At 39.3% G+C, this 12,592-nt stretch overlaps 1 protein-coding gene across 2 annotated transcripts in view; it reads right to left on the reverse strand.

Moving 5' to 3' along the window:
• Positions 1-3,055: 3,055 nt before the first annotated feature.
• HLCS (holocarboxylase synthetase) overlaps positions 3,056-12,592 on the reverse strand; it is a 112,378-nt gene continuing 102,841 nt past the window's right edge. For both annotated transcript variants that reach the window (XM_030469506.1, XM_030469507.1), the window contains exons 8-11: positions 11,875-12,035; positions 8,650-8,764; positions 4,835-5,048; positions 3,056-4,325 (exon numbers count right to left, since the gene is read on the reverse strand). In XM_030469506.1, coding sequence (XP_030325366.1) covers positions 4,154-4,325; positions 4,835-5,048; positions 8,650-8,764; positions 11,875-12,035 — 662 coding nt within the window. In that variant the 3' untranslated portion in view covers positions 3,056-4,153. The remainder of the gene's footprint in view (positions 4,326-4,834; positions 5,049-8,649; positions 8,765-11,874; positions 12,036-12,592) is intronic.

Below are 12,592 nucleotides of genomic sequence, written 5' to 3' on the forward strand. Positions count from 1 at the left end.
ATAAAATCCTGTAGCCAAAGGAAAAGTGAGTTGGATTCTTCTTTTTACTGTAAAACACAGAGTTTCAGAAAGAAAAACACTGCATTATTTCAGTTGATGTACTACAAAGCACAAGGATTTTTATAAATTTTTTGCATTTTAGCCACACTGCATTTTAAAGGAAGGCTCCTGGAGAACTGAGAATAACGGAGAATCCCTAATGAAATGCACTGATGTGAGACACTCCCACAGGACAGCAGGTCACAATCCATCCCTGCAGTTTCTTTTTCTCAGCTGGGGGTTACATGAGCACAGCCTGCGGCGCCACCAGCGTCCTGACTTCTGTTCTCTCCTCAGCCCAGATTTAATTTCTTTGGTGTCTGGTGCCTCGCTGCAGCACCTTACGCATGCAAATGCTTTTATCAAACCAGCTGCCCCCAGCAGTCAGCTCTTTGTAGCACAAATCATGATGGATATTCAGCCCTACTAATTTTTTTTTTTACATATCTGCTGTATATTCAAAAGCAGTTGCAGAGAGTAATTGTTTAGGCTGCTGATGTCTTGTAGCAGAATCAGAAAAAGCAAAGAAATAAAAAAATTTGTTGCACAATGAAGCAGCAGAATAAAGGATTAAATACTTCAGTATTACTTCTAGGCAATAGCCCTTGAAGTAGGTTACATTTGTTGGATATATTTGAAAAAATACTCTAAAGTCTTATAAAACCTTTTACTAGAAGTGAGATGTACTGCTTGAACTCTTAAATATAAAGTACATTATTACTTTTTCAACTCTTTGGACACAGAATTGGTGCTGATCAGACAGAATCCGCTGCCTCCTGAACGCAGACACGTGCCAACACGCCCAGCCCGCTCGGCAGAAGGTTTCCTATCAATAAGCAATCTCTACAAATATTTTCACAATGTGTAATGAGAAACGTTATAACAGAGCCCAGGAGGAATAAAAAAATGAAGTCACAGAAATATGGACACCATCATAAATGTTTTTTGAAAGCACTTCATCAAGAAAATAGTTTAAGATATGACATCAGCTTCACAATGGAAGAGGTGTTTTACTAATCTAGACAGCTGAGTGAAATGAAACATTTTCAGTGCATTTCTTCTAGGTCTGGAGTTGTCTGATTCTCTCCATACCTATGTCCAGAGACACTACACCACATTTGTCTGTCTTAGATAAAGAACAAAAATAACAATGATTTTCATACAAAAATGTTGTGGCCTTCTGGCTATGCCAAGTTTGGCATGAAAAGAGTAAGACGGTACCAGCTGCGCTCCCCATCCGCCTTCAGGTGAGGGCACTCCAGAGGGCTCACGGGCTCCTTCAGCAGGAACAGCCCCAACTCGGAAGGACCTGGTGCAGCTGCTCCCATCCAATGGGAATTGTCTTTGTGAATTTCTTTGGTTCTTCTGAAGGAAAGGCCAGGTTTGTAACAAACACTTCCTCCAGCACAAGGCTGTTCCCTCGGGACAACAGGTATTTTTATACACACAGAACAGGCCACTGGAACGTAGAGGCAAAGAGGTGCTTTTCCATGGCACCCACCAACGCTCTGACACGTCAGCTTTTGGTTCCTCATTTGCAGAAGGAAAGTTCAACACTAAATTTCTTTCCAATGGAAACAATTTTTTGAATAATCAAAGTGAGAAGAGAACAAGCTTTCCATTAAGAAGGCTATGGAGAAATAAGAAAAGCCCAATAGCAACTAGGACATATTGAGCATTTTAATACCAAAAAATCCCACTACCTGCTGCTCAGGCCCTGTGGCAGCACAACTGAGTGAAGGTTTGCAGGTCTTTTCTGCCCTTCACACAGGAACATGTTTTACTGTTTCCCCAGCATTCTCTCACAGTGTTTGTCCCTAGGGAAGGGAGAGTGTGTGTAAAGGAAGCAATTCGACTCAAAATCTGATGCATGACCTGGTTGTTAAAAGAAATCTCTATGGGCACTCATCAGCCTATCTGGAATAGGAGCAAAGTAAAAGGTACTTCCTGCAGGCACATCCTACAGTACCAAAACAGAGTATTTTAACTACAAATTTGGGATTGAGGTACAGACCTAAAGGTTTCTAAAACTCTGCAATTGGAAAAACAGTACCAGAGCTATGCTTTCCACAGCTGATGTGCAGCAGTCTGCATTGCCCATAAACTACTTATAGAAAAAGGTAGAAAAGAAGTGGAAATGCACAAGACAACTTGAGTGTGTATAGGCAGGCACACATGTTTTTGTAAGTGTATTTATAAATGGGCTCTTCTTCTTCTTAAAACTTTATTAACTGAGACTCAAGTTTTATTTGATTACAACATGCATCAATATCTGATTCTGAAATAATGGTAGGTGCCCAAAGCAGTTTTGAAAGCATCTGGTGGGAAAAAGCAAAAAGTGGTGTTCATGTGTACAATTTGAGCTCTGCCAATTAACAGCTGTCTACTCTCCACTGTACAGTTGTATGAAATACTGGAGTGCAGGCTCCTATGATGTGGATCATAAACCATCAGGAGACGGACAACCAGGCGCACTCACACAAATCCTCTGTGACATGGAACATAAAATCCTAAATGTAACAGGGACAACTTAATTTCTAGCACTTGCTGCCAAACCACCTAAACTCTTAATATGTGAGGATTACTCTAAATTACCATCACAGACTAGCTTCCTTGGTTTAAGACTTCTTGGCTTTGTAACTGAAAGAATCTACTAACATATTCAGATTGTTTACGAGGTGAACTTTCACCTAAAACCACATTTCTGGCTGGGCAGATGTCCTTTGTGGAAAACAATTTGGCTGATCCACCTTCAGGAAGGACAAGGTGATGGGAATAAGCAGCGATGCCTACTTGAGGACATGAGGCCACATCACACCTGTAACAAACTCTCCATAGGCAGAGCACTGTTTGAAGAGCTGTGGTGGTCAAGCCCCCTGGCACCGATTCATCTTGCCCAGGGGAAAAGGCAGAGAAGCTGCCATCCCATGGAAGCTCCCACATGCACAATGGGAGCTGCCCTGCAGGCCCAACCACACTGTAGCAGCTACCCCAGACCTGTGCAGCCAGCCCTGGAGTGAGCTACTCTCAGGTCAGCAGACATTAAACCTCTTGCTTTTAATGGCTAGCAGCAAACCTGGATGCTCTGCTTTGGGAACTGGGGGGACGACAGAAACAATGAATGACAAGTTGGGCACAGGTTAATGAAGTGTTTTCTCTTTTTCTTTTTACAGCAGGGATTTTAATAGCAGAACATTTTTCTCTTAACTTCATTACTGTTATAGTAGAATAACTATTAAATTGTAAACAATTTAGACTTTCCTAACACAAGATTTTAGAATAAACTGGAGAAGAGGATTGCAACCAGGCCATATACTACCATGGTCTGATACACTACTAACCAGGAGGCTCTTTTTACAGGGGCTAAAGCTTCTCGGAAGACTACAAAAATAGAAGCAAATATGAGACCATTTACTCAGATCCAACTGACGGAGATGAGCAAAGTACAAGTGATTTGGCTAAACAACCACAGCTCTTAAGTGCTGACGGAGAACAGAATGCAGCCATGACAGAGCTGTAGACCTGAGACCGAAGTACAGGATGGTGACCACACGGAGAGCCAAATCAATAAGGCTCTGCTTAGATCTGAATCTAAAGACAGTGGTAATCCCAGTAATTCAGAAATATATGATGAGCTCTTCTAGCTGTTTCTACCACAGACAACACATAAACCAGAATTTAGTTTAAAAAAAGCATAGAAAAAAGTGAATACTGTATTGCATAGTGCTAATGCATAGTAAAAACTGAGAGACACAAAAAAGAAATACTTAGCAACTTCAGTTTCTCATTTACAGTTTGTAAATGAAGAGAAAGTTCTATCTGTCGCAAGGAACTCTTTTGCAAATAGGGTCCTTTTAAAGAAAAGATGCTTACAAAGAATAGCAAAATAGATGTGTTTTGAAGTTAATTCAAAAGAATAAAGGCCTTCAGCAGTGAGATAATTACCTCCTCCTAGCTGTTGAAGCTGTCCATGTCAAACAACAAAGACATTAGGAAATCAAAAGAAAAAAAAATTAAGTCAAGCTATCAGCTACCTTCCCCACCTTTCAGCAAGTTTAGCTACTCAGTTGCCAAGCAGGAGAGAGCCTCCCTGTTTTGCTGTGAGTTCTGGGCACTACCGTTGCTTTGGGACTATGAGGTTTCTTAGCATGTCAAAAGAGTTGCCATCTGGGTGCACAGACTCCACACCCTTGCCTTCTTCATGAACCTGAAGGAATCCATAGTCATCTATCCCAACTATCCACGCTGTTGGGCCCTCCTCACTGTAGAGACGAACTTGCTTACCACTGCAAATAAAGAGAACCAGGGAGTTAGGAATCTGGTGGTGGGCACTGCACTTAGCTGTTAGAAAGAGCTCAGAGGACTAATGTCTAGGAGGACATTTTCATTTCCCACTTCACTGGTCCTTTACAGAGAATGGTTTCTGGAAGCACTTTTTACCTACCTCAGTTTCTTTCTGCAGAATTAACAGGGTTGGAGTAAAGCCAAGCAGGCTTAATTTTTTTCTAAGAGCCATTCAGCACAGCAGCTTCACCGCTAGCTAAACAAATCATTCCCAATTCCCTTTGTTTTGAGATGACACACGTAAAATACCTAGAGGTATTCTTTAACTCATGCTAGTCCGCTGTTTTTACTATTTTACTATTGATTTCATTACTCTCTCCCAAAATTTACAAAACGAGGAGTATATTTTAACTGCCACTGGCATCAAAAGCAATCTCATAGAAAAAGAAAAATATCCATGAGCTCTTTCCAGTTTTCTTAAAAGAAAGCTTGAGAAGAACATTATACTTACCTGTGAACCCAGTACTTGTAGTAGTGGGGAAGAACTCCATTGGGTCCTTTCTCCTGAAAAATGTCTATAAGCCTCTCTAACACAGTTACAGTTCTTGCAATAAGACAGTCTGCAGTTAAAGGCTTCAGCTTTGTCCCTTCTTCCTTATTAAATTTGGAGATCAGATCATTGATGCATATGGTGGGGTTGCTGTTACTCACATTAAATCCAAAGCCTGAAGAAGACAAACCAAAAGAAAAGGACACAATCTCTAAGTTTGAACACTTTGTTACCACCACAAAGTCAAGACTTTGTTCAATTGCTTGATAGAATTATTTCTAAGGTTGTTCCCAGTAGCTGTTTTCCTTCAGTCTCTTCCATCTTTAGATCTTCCTACTTGTGTAATTAAAAATCTCAATCCAAATTTTATTTGTTTCTTGCCCTTAAAATGTCTCCTTATAGCTGCAGAAGCAAATCCAGTGCAATCTTTTAACACCACATCATCTTATCACCGAGGGTTAGGAAGATGGTAAGTGCTAACTTGCACAGCAAAGTGAGAAATTCTTTTACTCCCTGGAAGCTGACAGCTCATTAGCTAATTGAGTAAATCATTGATCATACTCCAAGATGGAGATTCATCTTTCAGCCTAAAATTTAATTAAGAGACCTATCTGTTTACTACAGTTAGCTGATTGTATTTTCTGAAAATTAAGCCTTTTTTCTCAGCTGATAAGCCTTGCCTGGCTTGCTCAGAAAAGCCCAGATTTAACTTTGCTGTGTAAGACTCCAGTTTGCTTAATCTGTTTGACCACAGCATATCCTTTGGAAGCCTCAAGTCTCTCACTGAGATTTCTCCAGCTAGAATAACGTTGGCAGAATGCCTTTCTTATTTAAACACTGCTCTTGGGGCCTTTTTTGCAGCCTGCTGAAACGGGCTTCGAGGGATGTAAAGAAATATATTGTATTACCTGTTTATTTTTTTCTCCTAATAATTTGAATTTTTCCTTCCTTAGACATTTGGGATAAAACCCCTGGCTGTCAATCAGATTTAGACATGATACACCTTTATGTGCAAGAAGGTTCAGATGCACCATTTTGTAGATTTGCCATTAATGAGACTATTCATATATGAAAGGAATTCATTTTAACTATGTGAAGGATCTCTCTAGTGAAAAGAAGGTTAGTACTACTTAGAAACACAAAAACTGAAACAGACAAAAAAGACATTCTGAGACATACAAGCTCAGCTGAGGAAGAAGCTGTGACATGGATGGTGGCACTGAGTGCACCCTCAGCAAGTTTTGACCCCAAGGTGTGTGGTGTGGCTGACACACTGGAGGGAAGGGATGCCATCCAGAGGGACCTTGAGAGGCTGGAGAGGTGGCCCCATGCCAACCTCATGAAGTTCAACAAGACCAAGTGCAGGGTCCTGCAGAGACCTCATTGTAGCCTTCCTGTATTTGAAGGGGCCTACAAGAAAGCTGGGGAGGGACTTTTTAAGATGTCAGGTAGTGACTAGGAGGAATGGATTCAAACTAGAGGAGGGTAGATTTAGACTGGAAGTTAGGAGGAAGTTTTTCACCATGAGGGTGGTGAGACACTGGCACAGGTTGCCCAGAGAGGGGGTGGAAGCCCCATCCCTGGAAGTTTTTAAGGCCAGGCTGGAGAGGGCTCTGAGCAACCTGATCTAGTGGGAGGTGTCCCTGCCCATGGCAGCAGGGTTAGAAGTGGATGATCTTAAAGGTCCCTTCCAACCTAAAAATTCTATAATACTATGAGAAGCATTTGGGGATAAACACGATGGCAAAACCACAGCCAGCTCCTTTGAAAAATACTAGGGCCTTGGGACCTTGGGCATCTCTGTGTTGCCCATGTGAGAAGACAAAAAATAAACATTTAGCACTGATCAAAAACCCCAAACACATTTGGAAGCGTGAAAGCAAACCGTGTCATCTGTGAGGCCTTGAGCACATGGTACAGGTTTATCTTTCACCATATTCTTCTGAGGTACTTCTTAAGAGCAGTGAAGTCATGTAGATGATCTTTGCTTTTGATCCTTACCTTCATATATTGGGTACTCTTCATGAGTGCCATGTAAACAGTGAGGTCTACAAAAAGAATCTGCATGACTGTAGGAAGGGATGATGCAGGTGGCTTACCTGCATCACCAACGTTGTGGAAGTTTGATCTCATTGTTACTACTAAGATAGGAAGCTGGATGTCATGAGACACACCTACTACTTTCAGAGACATAGAGCAGTGAAACGATGAAAAAAGTGTTTAGAATGGAATGTGGCAAATAAGTGTCAATTTTAGAATCTCCCAGATAGAAGAAATTTCATGAAAATGTACATCTTTGTATCACAGAATCACAGATTCTGTACATATGTCTGACCCTTCACCACCAAGATAACTCCTATAGACATCACAGGGAATGCATACAAAAAGCTTCCATTTGAATGTTTTGGTGTTTAGGGTAAGCAACACAAGGTCCAAAACAAATATGTGCAAAGAGACACTTGATAAGATTAATTACTTTTGGAGCCATTTATGCTTCTCTTGTGTACACCAGAACAGGCTATGGGAAAACATAGGGAACCTGTAAATGGCTGACAGTGCACATGGAGACTTTTTAAGTGACTTGATGCAACATCATTTTGTAAGTGATCTACATGTACAAAATAGAAGATAAAACAATTGAACAGAAAATTTAGTCGCTGGGAATGTTTCACAAGGAGGATCTGGGGACTACTACAACTGTTTTCTTGTTTGCTCTTCAAAATTTACGTTGATAGAAATGACACCATGCCCACACTCTTTGTAAGATACTGATCTACTGTGTTACATCCAAATATAAATCCAGTCTTAGCTTCTTTTTCTTTAACCTTTTAGACTCGGTAAGGAACCTTCATTCAGTTTTTTTAGACACAGCAGAGAGAATTATTTTTGGAACTAGAATCTAAAGCTTGGCTGGCGAGTTTCTAAGCATGACTGACAGACCTGTGCTGCTGCTGGTTAGGAGAAAAAAATTCCCTAATGAATAAAAAGATGATTATCAGAGTTGAAATTATCAAAATATCTTTTTACTTATTTGTGCACCTAAATGTCTTCCCTTGTTACAGCACTGGGACTTGCTGGAGAATACATGTACAGTCTTTTTGAGATGGGCTGTGCTATCTTTTTGGAACCAGCTTTCCAGGTAAACTGCTCATCTTCATAATGAACAAACTCTTGGCTCCCTGACTCAAGCCTTCCCAACTACTTTGCAAATGTTACTTTTAAAGAGAATTTAAAATTGTGATTAGCAAATCTTTACTTCACTGCTGCTTCTCTAGCAACATTCCAGCTTCTAGAAGGTTTCAACAGAAACAAGCTACAAATAAATTTTAAAAGGATAAAAGGAGAAATTTAAAGATTACTATGCATATGCAGCTCTTTTTCTCCTGATTTAAAAGGCATGTTCTCAATTTAGCTGTCATGTCACAAGAAAATAAAAAAGAATATTGAAAAAAACTGATTTTTCAGCATATTCTACTAGCTTTTCAACAGATCAAGGAGGATATTTTCCCTCTCTCCTGTAATGCTCCTCTTTTGAACCTCACTACACCAGCCCAGATGCTTGCATTTGTGTTTTTCTTGTCAATCATATGGAATTATTAAGAAGAATGAAAACATTTACTTTTTGTGCTCCCTTTTGATTTCATATTGGGCTTTATTTCCTTATGCCTGCTGTCAGTATTTGTTCTTGTCCTTATCACTTGAACTCATAAAGACAATAATAACAATTTTTTTTTCAGAAAATAACAGTATAGCAAAGCTTAAAAACAGACATTTACCAATTAGTATATGAAATGTTGTTTCAATAAGCGTAGAGTTTACCAGAACTCCACCCAGCTTCATAAGATCACTGTAGTAAATATCATTTGGCCATTTAACTCGCAGCTCAATATCCTAAGGAAACAAAATCATACAGTTAGAAACACTTTGCTCTTCAATACCTCTCTTCTTCATGGCTCATTCAACACTCCATATTCTGTAGTTCTGCACCTCTTTGCAACATTGATACTTTGCAACTGTGATACTGTCAAATGTTCTTCACAAGGACAGCATATTTAACTGCTCCACAAACACTATTGAAAAAGGCACAGTAACATGGTTACACGGTTTAAAAAGCAGGTTGAAAGCTGCCAGAGGAAGTGTCTCTTACTAAAAAACCCAAAACAATATAGCAGGTAGCAAAGGCTTAGAGGAACCAAAAGGAGGACTACAGATACTAGAGATTTTCAGCCTTGAATTTGTAGTTTTATTATTACATAATGAATTTCCTTCATTCATGAGCACCTACTAAAGATTTCAGAGATCTATTCAAGACAGATGCAAACTGTGGCTGCCACTGTGGCTCGTGGCTGGCAAACAATCCGGGTAAGCCCACAGTAACACCAACACCGTATTTGAGATTCTCTGCAGATGCCAGACAAGGAGACAATGACATCTTGAATTTCAGAAAGGAAATTTAGCAGACAGGAGAAATTCCAGTTCACAACTATGTAAATACTTCAGCAACGTCCTAAATATATGCAGCCTTTCGGCAGCTACGTTCAAGCAACACCATGGAGCTGGAAACACAAACTGTGCTGTGTGACACTGTTCCAGCGCAATAGAGAGGTTTTTGTTGAAACCACAGAACTGAACTGAACTTTGCACCGGCTACTTAAACACACAAAAAAAAGCAAATGTGCTTCCTGTAGTTTGAAAAACTGCATATGACTGTATCCCCAGAGGCAAATTATGGGAGGTGCTCCAGGACTACAAGAGTTGCATTCCCTCCTATTGTAGATTATGAAATCCCTTTACAGGATGTGTGAAAACTGCACCTGGGTCCATGTCTACTTTCCTGACAGATTTAAAGGCCAGAGAGGAGTCCATAACACGTACATTGACAGGAAATACTACCTGATTTTGCTATCAAAGCATTCTGAGAGAGGATCACCAATTCATATTCATTATGGAAAATAACCTGACTGCGCTGGCAAAGGATTTATAGAATTCTCTTGAGACGTGCGAAGTATGACACAGTTAAACAGTATCATCAGTGTTATGGGATCTTCTGAAGGGATATTCAGTAGATCTTAAGGAAGACAGACACCTGTAAGGCACCAGGCACTACCTCTGCAACTGGAGTGCAAGCAAGCACAAAGAACAAGCAAGTCAGCCGTGTGCTCTCATGACATAAACAACACAGCAGAGACTTTGCCACAAAATGGAGTTCCAGGGTACTGCACACCTGCATGTCAAAGAAATGATGTGTGTCACAAAATATGGTGGAAATGGAGGATGGTCTGGTCTTTCCTTACAAGAGAGAGGTATCTGCTGTTCTCCAAGTGGGAAGGCAAAGCATTTCTCTTGATAAAAAGCCCATTTGGACTTGCAGCACTAACATCTGACAGTAAAACTTCCCGTTGAGCGTGCAGATTTTCCCCATGAGGACCAGGAACAAAGGCTTCAGTTGCTGCCTCATTAGCACATTCAATATTTGTGGCAGCACTAAAAATCATGACTGGATAATAAACAGATGTGTATATTTCATATTTTTTAATGGAAATCCTGACATGGACTTTGAGGATAGTGAAAGACACGGAAGTCTTTCAGTTAAATTAAAGTATTATTAAAATCCTGACATAAACCCACAGAGCTATGGCAATTTGGAGGAGAGAATGAAACCTTATCTATAGATTAGCCCAATGTTTGCAACTACTGCAGTTTGCATGGAGCTGGATGTTCACCTGACATAAAGCAAAGCCCTGCACTACCTTAGTCTAAGGAGAAATTTAAGTGTTGAGTTTCTGATAAATCTTTCCTTGCTTTAGCATAGCTGACTCCCAACACTTAACACTGGTTTCACCCAGTGGATGCACTATCAAAGAGATTCAGTAGTTTCTCCTTGGTCGTTGCAAGCTGTATATTGTACAGCAGATGTTCTATTGATATATATTATTTTTACATTAACATTTAGTACTTCAGTCATCTTTTCCCTCTTGAACAGAATAAAATAAAGAATGCCACAGCATACCAGAGTAGGTGTACAGAAGCAAAACCACCTCCGTTCATAAATTAACTCTTTCCCAGTCAGACTCATATTTTATAAAACCAACTCTTATCCCTTCTATTTTAAATGGTTAAATTATTCACTCTAGCCAAATATTTCATACTGTAAATTTTAGCCTGAAGCATTTTGTTTTTATAGTCAAGTTATGAAGAACTGAAGTTAGAAGGTTTTAATAGAAAGGCTGACAGACCTTAAAGTACAGCAAAGCTACTGGGTGCCACTATAATAAAGTTCATGTGTAAATGTGTATAAGTCATTGATTTTCTGTAATATAGGAAACATATGCTCTAGTTAACTACTTCTGTAAAATACCAAAGTTTTATAGTTAGCAAATATTAGGAAATGGTAACATTAAAAAGCAGATATATGAGGTGATGAAGAAGACTGGTTCTTCATTTTAATACTGATGACAGGACACTTGATTCCCTCTTGAGAGCAATACTCCTAAGTTCTTGCTTTAGAAATCAGTTTTCAACCTTAAACAAGGGTTGGAAAAATCCTTTAAAAGGGATAAAGTGACCACTGAAACAGCACCAACAAAAAAAAGGTAAAAAGGATTTGTCAGTTCTATTAATTTTTCTCTCCTCCTTCTACCCCAACTCCTTCAAAATAAAACCAAATTAACTAAATTGTTAGACAAAAAAAATTGACGTTGTCTTTATTGCTGAAGACTGAGTCTTAAGTTTCATAAGAAGTTAAATGAGAGTAGTATACTTTATCAGCTCAGTAAAAGACCTTATTCATCACACATATATTCTAGATTTTTAAAAATATATAATGAAGCATGTAGGAAGGTTAAAATTACCACTTTGTTAGTGTAGGAAGGTTAAAATTATCACTTTGTTAGTGATGAAGACCTGTATTGTGCAGTCATTTTACACATAGAAGACATAGTTAAAATCCAAATTTAATTAAAATGGAAATATAAATTTTGAGATAAATTAGAATGCCATACCTCATATCCTGGTATTGATCTAACTGACTCTACCACTGCCAAGGATACCAGGTGTTGAATAAAAGGAATTCTCTGGCCTAGGTTGGAATGTAGAGGAATGGTGAGATGTAAGGTGGACAGTGCACAGCCCATGGGACTGAGCCAAACATTTCCACTGCGACCTGGGAAGGGAGAGAAGAAAGAATTAGCATTGATTCAAGAGAAAAATATTTATAAAAAAGATCACTTTGTTAATGTAGACAACTATAAAAATGGAAAGATTCAGTGGTATCCATCCACAAATCTACTGTAAATCCTGTAATGGAGTTTCCAAACTAATTTTGAAAGGAAAAATGGTTAAAGTTTACAGCAGGTTGTTTAATGTGCATGCTGCTACTCAGTTTCCCAAAGCATCCTAAATTACTTGCTTCCAGGATTTTCCTGGTGTCTGGTAACACACACATTTCAAAACAATCTTGCTTTGTTTAACTAAAGAAGTATTTGTAAAGATGCTCTGTGTGCATCTAGAAATCCATCCACTTTGCAAATCAACTCAACACAAGCCAGGTCTGTACTAAAAGCCAGGTAACCATCTTCATGTAGTTCTGTGCTCAGAAGTGCTTCTAGGCTGGGTGCTGTGTTCTTCTAACAAAATAAATATGGCTTTTAAATCAGAGCTAGCACCTTCCTGGGAGAGACAGAACTTGGTTCTATTTATCTTCAAAAGATTGTGAAGGCC

Source organism: Calypte anna, chromosome 1, assembly GCF_003957555.1.
Source record: "Calypte anna isolate BGI_N300 chromosome 1, bCalAnn1_v1.p, whole genome shotgun sequence".
NCBI lineage: Eukaryota > Metazoa > Chordata > Aves > Apodiformes > Trochilidae > Calypte > Calypte anna.